Consider the following 11,851-nt stretch of genomic DNA (forward strand, 5'->3'; position numbering starts at 1 on the left):
GCGGGCCCTGCCCTCCCACAGGGGCTGCTGGGTAAGTGGCAAGATGGCTGCCCTGCATGTCTCCGGCTGATCGCCGCTGCTCCGCTAATACAATAGAGCCAGCCACTACCAGCAGCCTGGCCTCTTCCTCCTCCTCCTCCAGAGAGACCCGTCCAGCCGAACTCGGGGTTTGCCGTGAGGACTTAACGCTTATCTCTTAAAATCCAGATCTATTTTAACCTCCCTCACCACCACCACCTCCCCTTCCATTTACCATTTTTTGGATCCCCAGTTGCTCCATCTCGATTTTCTCTCTCTGGATCGGGTGGTTGGGGAGGAGGTGGTGGGATCTTGGGACAAGGAAGGTGTTTTGTTTTAATTTTTTAGGATTTTTTGTTTGGTTTTTGTTATTTCTTCCATTCCAGAAAGGGATAAACAGCACTTCCAGGGGGAGAAAAAAAATCATGTTATCAGAAAGCAAAGAAGGGTGAGAGCTTCACATTTCCATGTATCCTCTTTCCCCACTGACCTAGCCCACCGCGTCTTCCTTCTCTGCCCCCTGGCTTTCATTCCGTCTTTCGTTTTGGTTTGTTTTCAGTCATTCTGCTTTCCCCCTTTGTCCTTCCTGCCTGATTTCTAATTGGCCCCACTTGTCCTCTCTCTGTAGGAAATAGGTATTTTTTGGATAAGCCTTTTCTTTAGATTTAGAGAGTTGAATCTTGTGTTTCTGTGGGGGCCTGTTAGCTGGGGGCACAGTTCCGATTTTCCCCTCCCCCCTTCCTGTGCATCCCTCCCTGCTTGCTCTGGGGAAGCTGCTCTGACCTCTGAGTGTCAGTCAGCCCTCGGGAATGCTGAATTTCCCGGTGGTGATTATCAGCCTGGGGAGGTTTGGTTTCCCTTCTGAGGCTTAGGCCCCTGATCATCTCGATTTGATTTTTTTTTTTTATCCCAGTGTATGGGTGATAGTGGGGATGAGCTTAGAGGTAGAAGTTAGGGGTGAAGACAGAAAAAGAAGAGAGGAAAATAGTTTATCTGAAGTGAGTCTCTGGTATTCATTGCCTTAAATGAGAGAGAACGTGTGTGATTGGGGGAGAGTGGAAGTGGGTTCTGTATTTGTGGGGGAGGGTGTGTCCTGACTGGGAGGCTGCTCTCTATCTCTTGGAAGTTGGAATGAGGGAATGGGAGAAACTGGGCGAAAGCAGAAAGTAAGAATTCCTACACCTCTGAGCAGGTAAAAGTGGCCTGATTTCTTCTCTGAGCTTTCATACTCTCTCCAGCAGTTTTAGCTTTTCCTTTCTGATGAGAGAGGGTTCTTGTTGAAGCTTGAACCCTCACCACCCCTAACTTCCCTACAACCCCCACCCCTACCATCTCTCCATTCCTGGTGTCTCCAGATCCTATGGGTTAGTAGGTCTTTACTTATTAAGCAGTTGATTAAACACAAGATTGGGATCATTTGCCACAGCTGTGGTCATTCTTTCTCCCAAGAATCAGGCTTCCCTTAGTTTGTATGCAATTTTGTTAAATACAGGTGCCTGTGACTAGGGGACAGCGAGGCCACAAGGTTGTAGACAAATCACAGTCACTTTTGAGGGACTGGGGGCTGATTGTCTTCTGTAAGAGTACTTTGATTAATTACCTAAGAACAGTTGGAATCCTGGCCCAACAAATAACAGCTTTATCCCATCTGAGGTTGCTCTGATCTATGCACTTCCCCAAGGAAAACTGTTTCCCACTTTTCCTGAGGGGGGAAAAAATCTCTCGTCTGGTGTGGAAAGCAGCTCTCCCAGCCTATCCAAGTGATGAGGCATGGAGGTTTCCTGATCCAAAACCTAACATTTTGTTCTCTCTTCCCCTTGGTTCTTTCCTGCCCTTCTCTCCCAACCTCTCCCCATACTTGTCAGTGAGGAGAAGGAGGAAGTGACCATGGATACAAATGAAAACAGACCTGAAAATGAGGTGCCAGAGCCCCCCATGCCTGTTGCAGACCAAGTCAGCAATGATGACCGCCCGGAGGGCAGTGCTGAAGATGAGGAGAAGAAAGAGGTAAATCTTCAAGCTGCCCATTAGGTGGGAGGGAAGGAGTGGACCTAGGGGAAGGAGTGGACCACCCTGGTGATCCCTTGTCCACAGTTGGATAGCTAAAGAAGGGGATAAGCAGAGGCTCCCATCAGAGTAGGGCCAAGGGAGAGTTCACTGGTTTAGCAAGGGAGACCCCTTGTGATGGGGACAGGGCTCATTATTTCCCCTTTCCTTGATGGGGAAGTAACGCAGTCCAGACTCTGGAAGTTTGTAACTAATGGGAAAGTCAGTTAATGGCCCTTTATCTAAGACCTGGGCTCAGCTTTCCCTGCCACCTTTTCCAGCTTTTCCCTGTGGGAACTCCTTTAGCTTTCCCTCCTTTTAAAAAGTCTGTTAGAGCTAAACGCCATCTAGTGGGCTTTGATGGTTCTCAGCTGACCAGCCATGCTGAGGAATTTTTGTTTGTCATCTGCCCCCCAGTGGTCTCATTGCAGAGATGTAGCTACTTAGAACCCACAACCTGGGGTGATTCCAAAGGCCCCTTCTCCACTTCTGTGACCCCTCCACTTCCTTTTTTGTCATATATATTATCCTGCACCCAATTCAGGGGCCTCCCCCCATCAGAGCCATCGAAGTCCACCTGGCTCTTAAAGTAACAGAAAGAATTAGCTGGGTTTGGGAATGGGGTAACAGGGTGGGAGGGACTGTTGTGTGTGTAGCCTTTCTTTGGTGTGTGTTGCGGGGGGTGGGGCCGGTGAAAGTGATTTGATGTGCAGAATATTATTTATTACAAGGTCCTTCTTAAAACTTTGTCCAAGTACCTCATGTACGATAATCCGCCCGTAAAATATAACCCTGCCCAACTGGCCAATCGCTGATGCCGCCTCTTCCTCTGGACCCACCCGCTGCTACTGAGCTGCCCAATCAGAGCCGAGTCTGCTGTCCAGGTGTCTTGGCCAGAGGGGGGCATGTATATGGGATCCTGTGATGGGCCCCCTTTTGCCTCCCTGCCTTGCTTACATCAGGGGGCCAAGAAGAGCACTGTTCTGGAGAGACTTGTATTGAGAAAGCAAAAAGCATTTGGAAAGGGGTGGACTTGCACCATCTCCCTATTTGGGACACCCCAAGAAGAGCTTGTGTCAGTGCTGGGGCGCCTGCCCACATGCCCTTACTCTTTTGAGGACTGTGGGTTACCTCCTTTGCTGCAGACTGTTGGGATCCCCATCTAGGGCACCAAGACCTCCTACAGAGTCAATGTTTGTGATCACAGTGCCATGCTATGAAATACCGAGTGGGGCTCTCGGCTTAAGCTGTGACGACTAGGAACCCTGCGGAGAAGTCTAGGGTCTGAGCCCAGGGATTTAATGCTGATGACAGCCCAGCCATGTATCATCACTTGCTCATCAGATGGACTTTCCTCTGGTCCCTGTTGTCCATGATGAAGGGCAGCATGTTGGTTGCTCCAACTTCTCCTCCATTCCTGGAGGCAGGAGCTCATCCATCCACCTGACTGGAACCACTGTCTCAGCTGGAGTCCCTGAGAAGATGCCACACACAACTCTCAGAAGAAAAGCATTCTGACCTTGATGCTGAATGTGTGCCAGGTCCTGGGGCTATCACCTTCTACCCCCAGGCTGCCTTCATCAGAGGTTCCATGATCCCACTCGGTGAGAGGACCCCCCTCCCCAGTTACAGGCAGAGGAGAAAGGGACTCTGGAGTCATCACCTGGATTCCAAGTATTGGGTGGTGGTATTGCTGCAGCTTGCCACTGGTGGACATAGGGTCCTGCCTGCCTCTCACGATAAAAGGCCAGGACCATTCCTGCTTCTCACAGGCCATCTCATCAGGGACTGCAAGATGATGCCCCTACAGAGCTGGGACTGATGTCTCTGCCCCTTTTTCCCCCTGTGCCCCTCGCTGAGCCTGGCTACCACCAGTGAACTATATTGACATCATGGAAACTGGGCAGCGTCCCCCCACACGTTTCCCTCCCGCCCCCCCTGCGCCCCTGGGAGGACTCTGGCATTGCCGTGCTGACCACCACGCCGTGCGCCCACCTTTTTTGCCAACCCAACCCCCCACCAATTGCACAGCGCCTAGCAGGGAGGGCTCATTCTGATTGGACCGGCGGTTGACTAGATACAGTACACAGTGAGGTGCGATTGGCTGAACTGAAGATCCCAGGTGTGAGATGGTACCTGGAACATTTGTCATATTCCTAGTTTATTTTCCTCTTTATTTTCTTCTTTTTATTTTATGTTTTATTTTAATTTTTTCTTTTTCTTTATTTTCCTGATTTCTTTATTGGATTTATTTATTTGGTTCATGTTTTTCCTGTTTTAATTAAGACTCTTTTTTTTTTTTTCTTCTCACTAACCCATCAAGAGCAGCCTGGCTAGGGGTCAGGCTGGCCCTTAACGGAGACCAAGGAGACTTGGTTAGACTACACAGATGGGGCTGTGGGGGGTGGATGGTGAAAGGTTATTTTATCAAGAGGGTACTTCCCTGCCCTTAAGAAGGGTGGTAGTTCTTAGTTTTTCCAGAAATAAGCATTAAGTCTAAAAATGCTCTATTCCCCTTTCCTCTCTCTCTTCCTCTTTTTGTTCTGTCCATAGTCTTTCTCCCACTGAGCGTTTGGGACAGAAAATTACTTGAAATCAACTTTGGAGGTTTCTGGTCCTTGGCAGAGCCCCTAAGGCTTAAGCCCTGTTCAGAAGGAAACAGTAAGGCTTTGCTAGAGTTGCACAGTGCTTGGAAAGCCTGAGACTCTCCTGGGGACAGTCTGCCCTTCACAGAAACCTTCCTTTACCGGAGACACCGTAAAATTCTCTCCGGCACTTTTTGCAGGGGCCTGGCCTCCAGTGGGTCCAGCGCTGCCCTTTTCCACAGTGTGGTGGGGGTCGGGACAGTCTGGACAGCTGTCTTAACGACTCAAAGCCACTGTGAGTGGATGTCAGACTGGACATTGAGAAAAGGAGGATGGTTACCTTGTTAAAGTTGCCATCCCAAAGTTGGTTTCCTCATGTTTTCCCCAAATTAGCAAGGAAGACCTAGGAGGCCAGATGACCCAGTTCTGGGCACAGCCTGGGCTTGGTGTCCTCTTACCCCATAGAGACAGTGGAAGAGGCCATGACCAACAACTTGGAAGGGCTGGGAGGCTACTGAATTCCTCTTCCAGCTTATTTCTGGTTAAGCTAATACATAGGTGTGGTATGAGCTAGAGGACTTTTCCCTGCTGTGATGTTTGGTTTTATTTTTTTCTCTGTTTCTCTAACTTGCATTGATTCTGCTTCGTTTTTGCCGTTTGCTGCTTCTGTTTTGGTCTCTGTCTGTCTCTGTGTCTCTCTCTCTGTGTCTTTGAAGCTTAAGCTAAGACTGCCCCATCTAACCTCCTTCCCCCCTCTCTGTGGGGTGTGTCTCTTTCTCTTTTTTCCCCTTTTCTTCTCTATACAGAGTTCGCTGCCTAAATCATTCAAGAGGAAGATCTCCGTTGTCTGTAAGTCTAGCCCCAAATCCCTGATAAAGGCCAAGAATAGCATAAAAACCAGAGTTCACAGAGAAATAAATTCCCATTCTCTCTCAATGGCATTCTTGAGTCACCCACTCCTGCCTCATGACCTCCACACAGCAAATCTACATCTTTTTGGCATATGTAGGGTTCCATTTTGAAACTCAGAACATTAAACAATCCCTGTCATTTTTCCCTGGTCGCATTTCTTTCTCAACTCTAGTGAGGTAGGTTGTGAGAAGTTTCACCATTTCTTATGTAGTCCTACATGTATTTATTCTTTCAGGTGTCTGAACTCTCAAAACCAGGAGTGGGTTTGAGGGAATCCTATATAGTGTTGACCAGTTTATGCCTTATTCTAAGAGTATCTGAGGAAAAGAGAGTGCCCCACACTTCAAACAGTAACATGTTTAACATTTTTCCAATGAGGAACTCTAAATTGACAAAAGTGTAATAGATCTTTATAACTTAAATATCAATCTGTAGTGTGAAAATTAACCTAAAGCATAATCAGATCACATCATGATCTTAGATTTTAGTATTATGGTTTTATTTTTTTTTTCTGCATTACCATATCCTCCTCAATCTTTCTTCCCCAGAACTTTAGGTATTTCTACCACTAAAAATTTAAACTGGTTACTCTTCCTTGTTGCCTTCAGAGATGAATAGCTTTCATTTGTCAGAAAGCGGCTCCAGTCCTTTTATTTTGAAGCATGGCTTCCCCAGTCCCCAAATATAAGTTCCTTAAGTTAACCTTTTACTAAAATTCCAATTGAAGGCTATCTGGGTGTTGTATGAACCAGTAGAGAGCCTGAGACCGTCTAACTTTTGGGTCCTATTTCTTGGGAACAGCAGCTGCCAAGGGGGTGCCAGGTGGAAACAGTGACACAGAGGGGGGCCAGCCTTGTCGGAAGCGGCGTTGGGGAGCCAGCACAGCCACCACACAGAAGAAACCCTCCATCAGTATCACCACCGAATCACTCAAGGTGAGGTGGGAGGAGCCAGGGAAGGGAGGATGAGACACATTGAGGTGGGAGTAGACATGGGCCCAGTGTAACGGGGTGGGGGGTATCTGTGTCCCAGAGCCTCATCCCCGACATCAAACCCCTGGCGGGGCAGGAGGCTGTTGTGGATCTTCATGCTGATGACTCCCGAATCTCTGAGGATGAAACCGATCGCAATGGTGACGATGGGACCCATGACAAAGGGCTGAAAATATGCCGGACCGTTACTCAGGTAAGGCTCCTTCACCCCAGTGTTGAGTGAGGGAGTAGTGGAGGCAGAGCAGGCAACCGAGGAGCTATGATGGAGTCTGCCGAGAGTTGAGTTACTTGGTTCTTTTAGGAATCAGTGGACTACTAAATCCAACCTGTTTCCTGTAATAAAGTTTTATTAGAACACAGTCACATCAGTTCATGTACTCTTGTCTGTGGCTCCTCTATGTTATACAGTCAGAGTTGAGTAGTTGCAACAGAAACTGTATGGCTCACAAAGCCTAAAAATATTTACTATCTTACCCTATCCGGAAGAAAATCTATGGAACTCCTGGCTTAGTTTTCCTCATGACAGAGTTGAAGCATTAACAATCCCAAGATGTGGGAAGACACATGCTGGGTTAACTGTACGACCCTCTCTCACAGGAAACCAGAGGCTGAAAAGAATATGCTAGTGTTTAAGAATCCCTCCACATCTGATTCTTTATAGGTAGTGCCTGCAGAGGGCCAGGAGAATGGGCAGAGGGAAGAAGAAGAAGAAGAAAAAGAGCCTGAAGCAGAACCCCCTATACCTCCCCAGGTTTCAGTAGAGGTGGCCTTGCCCCCACCTGTGGAGCATGAAGTAAAGAAAGGTGGGTGAATCACTAATGAGTGAAACAGTGCAACTCCCCGAATTCCCAGAGCACTTTATTTGGACTTCTTTTAATGTTTTCCAGCCTTATATAGTATTTTACATATCTGTCTTTCTCTACCCCTCCTAAGTTATTAAGCTACTTGAGGGCTAGTTTTTACTCTGTTTAATCTTTGAATCCCCTTAATGAGATTAGCCTAGACAATACCTTGCACATCATAGGTGCTCAACACATTTAGATGGAAGAGTGACTCCTGAGTTGGGAAAAGTCATGTTGCCCTGGTCCTTGTGGCTCGGTTGGTTGAGTGTCGTTCCATGTACCAAAAGGTGGGCACATGCCTGGTTTGCAGGCTTGATCCCCAGTAGGGGGCATGCAGGAGGTAGCCAATTGATATTTCTCGCATCTGTGTTTCCCTCTCTCCCTCTCCCTTCCTCTCTCTCTCTCTCTCAAAAAAAAAAAAAAAAAATCAACTAAAAAAAGTCATGTTGTTCCCTACTGAAAACCATTTGTGTGCTCTATTTGTTAGTGACTTTAGGAGATACTTTAACACGACGTTCCATTAGCCAGCAGAAGTCTGGAGTTTCCATTACAATTGATGATCCAGTGCGAACTGCTCAGGTGCCCTCCCCACCCCGGGGAAAGATCAGTAACATCGTGCACATCTCCAATTTGGTAAGTTATTTTTCCCACAGTGCAGCCTGGTTGAGTTTGAGCTTTGGACTCATACTTCTTAGGTTCAACTCCTAAAAAGACAGATTGAGCAAGTTACTTAACCTCACAATCTGTCTTTTCATCTGAAAAATGGGGAGAAAAAAATATCACCTTGCAGAGTTTTCTTAGAATTTGCAGAAGGGCTGGCACATAACGCCTTAGGGAGTGTTACCATTCTTCTCACATTACTACCAGAGGATTCCTCACTTCTGTGCCCTCAGCAAACTTTGAAGCTGTACTCCCGTGACAGTGGCTTGGGAAATCTTGATATTAGTTATCTGAGTATTGTTCTTCCGCTTTCGTTGGCAGGTTCGACCCTTCACTTTAGGCCAACTGAAGGAATTGTTGGGACGTACAGGAACTCTGGTGGAAGAGGCCTTCTGGATTGACAAGATCAAGTCTCATTGCTTTGTAACGGTGAGGAGCAGACGAAGCTCTAGGTCAGGGGTCCTCAAACTTTTTAAACGGGGGGCCAGTTCACTGTCCCTCAGACTGTTGGAGGGCCGGACTATAGTTTAAAAAAAAAACTAGTCGGCTGCTAAGCAACAGGCAGCGGCGGCAAAAACACCCGGCGGGCCGGATAAATATTTTCAGCGGGCCGCAGTTTAAGGACCCCTGCTCTAGGTTATGGCATGTTTCTTTTTTGTGACCAGCGTGGCAGGTTTGAGGGCATTGTAGCAAGTGGGCAAGATTAAAGGCCTATTATGACCCCTCTGCCTTCTCCCTTCCCCTGCCAGTATTCAACAGTAGAAGAAGCAGTTGCTACTCGCACGGCTCTACATGGGGTCAAATGGCCCCAGTCCAATCCCAAATTCCTTTGTGCCGACTATGCTGAGCAAGATGAGGTAAGAAACTGAGGTAGGGGCAGGGGAGGCCATCTTCTCCTGAGATTCCTTTCTCTCTCCTCCCTCCTATTTGGTTCCTTTATTTAAACCAGGGGCTCCGAAGCCTCTGTCCTCTGGTACCTAGGCTCCTTCTGTGGGAGTGATGTCTCTATCCTGACTGTCCTTGTCCCTCCTCTACTCACAGCTGGACTATCACCGGGGCCTCTTAGTGGACCGTCCCTCTGAAACTAAAACAGAGGAGCAGGGGGTACCACGGCCCCTGCATCCTCCACCCCCGCCCCCAGCCCAGCCACCACAGCATCCCCGAGCAGAGCAGAGGGAGCAGGAGCGGGCAGTGCGGGAACAGTGGGCAGAGCGGGAACGGGAAATGGAGCGCCGGGAGCGAACTCGATCAGAGCGTGAATGGGATCGGGACAAAGTTCGAGAAGGGCCCCGTTCCCGATCACGGTCCCGTGACCGCCGTCGCAAGGAACGTGCGAAATCCAAAGAAAAGAAGAGTGAGAAGAAAGGTACTTAGCTGTGGGGCACACATATCCACTGGTACATGGCACAGGGACCCAAGTGGGATGGGACATGGGGTGCTGTGCATCAAGTCTGACTCATTTTCTTGCACCTCAGAAAAAGCTCAGGAGGAACCACCGGCCAAGCTTCTGGATGACCTTTTCCGCAAGACCAAGGCAGCTCCCTGCATCTACTGGCTCCCACTCACTGACAGCCAGGTGGGTGCCGGCCTTCCTGCCCGGCTCAGAGCTGCAGCAAGGCTGGGGCCCAAGGAACGGCTTAGGGTAATAAGGGAAGAAACAGCATCACGGAAAGAGGCAGTTTTAAGAAACAGTTGATGAGACTGCCCTGTAGAGAAGCCAAACCTGAGAGGGTGGAGGTAGACACAAAGACAGGAACTGTGTTCACATATCCTAGGAAGCTGGCTGTGCCAGTCATGCTTCTTAAAAATTAATTTCAGGTAGCAGAGAAATCTGTTTTATAAGCTCACCCATTTCTCTCTTTTTTTAATACGTAGGGTTTTTGCTTTTTAAATCTGTTTCTTTGTAACAGGCCTTTTGGGAATTTTAGGTTTATGCCACTCAACTAAAGAGAAAAGAGATTTGTTCACATGTAGGCAGCTAGGGAAATACCAGAGGCCAGGTATGGATGGTGCCCACTACCTGCTGTGAATGTAAAAGATAAACACTTGGAGGAACTGGGACTCTGAGGCAAGGACAAATGTCATTGTTGCATGCCCCTCCCCACCCCCGCCCCCAACACACACATATTCTTCCTGCTTAACAGCAAAGCCAACAGTGACCCTGAGCTAGGAGTGCCTGGTCTAAGTGCAAATAGACAAAAGCAGGACTGATGTGAGCTGGACTGAAATGCCTATTGCCTTTCCTGCCGGCTGCAGATTGTTCAGAAGGAGGCAGAGAGGGCTGAACGGGCCAAGGAACGGGAGAAGCGGCGGAAGGAGCAAGAAGAAGAAGAGCAAAAGGAGCGGGAGAAGGAAGCAGAGCGGGAGCGGAACCGACAGCTGGAGCGAGAGAAGCGGCGAGAGCACAGCCGAGAGCGGGACCGGGAGAGAGAGAGGGACCGGGAGCGTGACAGGGGGGAGCGTGACAGGGATAGGGAAAGGGAAAGGGACCGGGAACGAGGCAGGGAGAGGGACCGCAGAGATACCAAGCGCCACAGCAGGAGCCGGAGTCGGAGCACACCTGTGCGGGACCGGGGTGGGCGCCGCTAGCTGGGAAAACAGTAGGGAGAGCTGCAGGCATCAGCCACCCTGCCCCGGGGTGGGGGCTCAAGGCCACAGAGGGATAGGTACAATCTCTTACATGCCATTTGCCCAGTGCTGAAGTATGGCTGCCACCTGTCCCTACATACCAAATGGAGCAGTGGCCATCTTCCTCCCCTGTACCCCATAACCTATCTCGGGATTTTGCCCTCTCTCTCATTTTCCATGAAGTCTGTGAGAGGAAAGAGCTAGGTTAGAGAGGGAGGTGGTGGCCCAGAGTTGGGGAACAGCCAGGAGCCCCAACCTTTTTCATTTTTCCTCCATCCTGTTCACCACCTCCTTTGGGTACTCACACCCCTTCTTGGGAACAGCTGGGGCCAGGACTGGGTCACCTATGAGCTGAATCAGCCTCTCCTGAGTCCCAGGGCCCCTGCAGTTCCCAGTCTTTCTGTCCTGCAGCCCTTGCCTTCTGCCCACCGGTTTCACTTTATATCCACCTTTTCCTTTTGTTCAATTTTTATTTTTATTTTTTTTATTATTAAATGATGTGGTCTATGGAAAATAATAAAAATCTGACTTAGTTTTAACTCGTGTGTGAGTGGCTTTCCTTGGGTAGGGCCCTGGGTGATGGTGGATTTTGGCCGGAGCCAGCATAGCTTTGCGCAGACTGCTGCTTCCCAGAGCCGGACTGACCACCTCCTTCCCTGCCTTGGCTCTAATCACACAGTTAAGGGGCTACCTCACTGGTGGGTAGAGGGGAAGGCCCCCTGGGTCCCGCTGGAGGCATTTTGGTCACCTGCTTTTCACCTTCAAGGTGCCTCCCACAACTGCCGCCAGGGGGCGGCAGCCGCTCGCCCGGTAGGCGCCTGTTAATGAGCTTCCCAAAAAGGCTCCACTCCCCACCTCCGTTCCCGCCAGCCTTGCTTCCTGGGCCCAGCCCGGGGACTCCCTGGACCTTTATGCCATCCTGAAGCGCACCCCAGCAGGCTCGCTACTGTGTCCTGCACCGGCTGCCCAAATGACGCCGCCTTGCGGCCAGGGTCCATACCAGCCCCCGAGGCCGGTCCGAGAGCGCGAGCGGGCCTCCGCAGTGGCCCCTAATTCCCCTCCTAGCCGCCAGCTCGCCCTACGACCCCGCTGTGGGGGGCATGCAGCCACCTTGGCACTCTCGGGTGCACCCTCCCGCCAGCTCTGGGGACCTGGCCTGGACGTCCAC

The 11,851-nt window shown here is 49.7% G+C and overlaps 1 protein-coding gene across 7 annotated transcripts in view; it reads left to right on the forward strand.

The window, feature by feature from the left end:
* Positions 1-11,191, forward strand: part of ACIN1 (apoptotic chromatin condensation inducer 1) — a 35,722-nt gene extending 24,531 nt beyond the window's left edge. For 5 of the 7 annotated variants that reach the window (XM_005882235.2, XM_014529942.1, XM_005882239.2 and 2 more), the window contains 11 exons: positions 1,884-2,025; positions 5,456-5,498; positions 6,363-6,496; positions 6,594-6,746; positions 7,215-7,356; positions 7,883-8,028; positions 8,377-8,484; positions 8,805-8,912; positions 9,097-9,421; positions 9,531-9,631; positions 10,312-11,191. In XM_005882235.2, coding sequence (XP_005882297.1) covers positions 1,884-2,025; positions 5,456-5,498; positions 6,363-6,496; positions 6,594-6,746; positions 7,215-7,356; positions 7,883-8,028; positions 8,377-8,484; positions 8,805-8,912; positions 9,097-9,421; positions 9,531-9,631; positions 10,312-10,644 — 1,735 coding nt within the window. In that variant the 3' untranslated portion in view covers positions 10,645-11,191. Of the gene's footprint in view, positions 1-32; positions 175-404; positions 467-1,883; positions 2,026-5,455; positions 5,499-6,362; positions 6,497-6,593; positions 6,747-7,214; positions 7,357-7,882; positions 8,029-8,376; positions 8,485-8,804; positions 8,913-9,096; positions 9,422-9,530; positions 9,632-10,311 lie in introns of those variants that run through there. The other 2 variants (XM_005882241.2, XM_014529941.1) reach the window with 2 other exon arrangements.
* Positions 11,192-11,851: the final 660 nt, after the last annotated feature.

This window comes from Myotis brandtii, unplaced genomic scaffold, assembly GCF_000412655.1.
Source record: "Myotis brandtii unplaced genomic scaffold, ASM41265v1 scaffold70, whole genome shotgun sequence".
Taxonomy (NCBI): domain Eukaryota; kingdom Metazoa; phylum Chordata; class Mammalia; order Chiroptera; family Vespertilionidae; genus Myotis; species Myotis brandtii.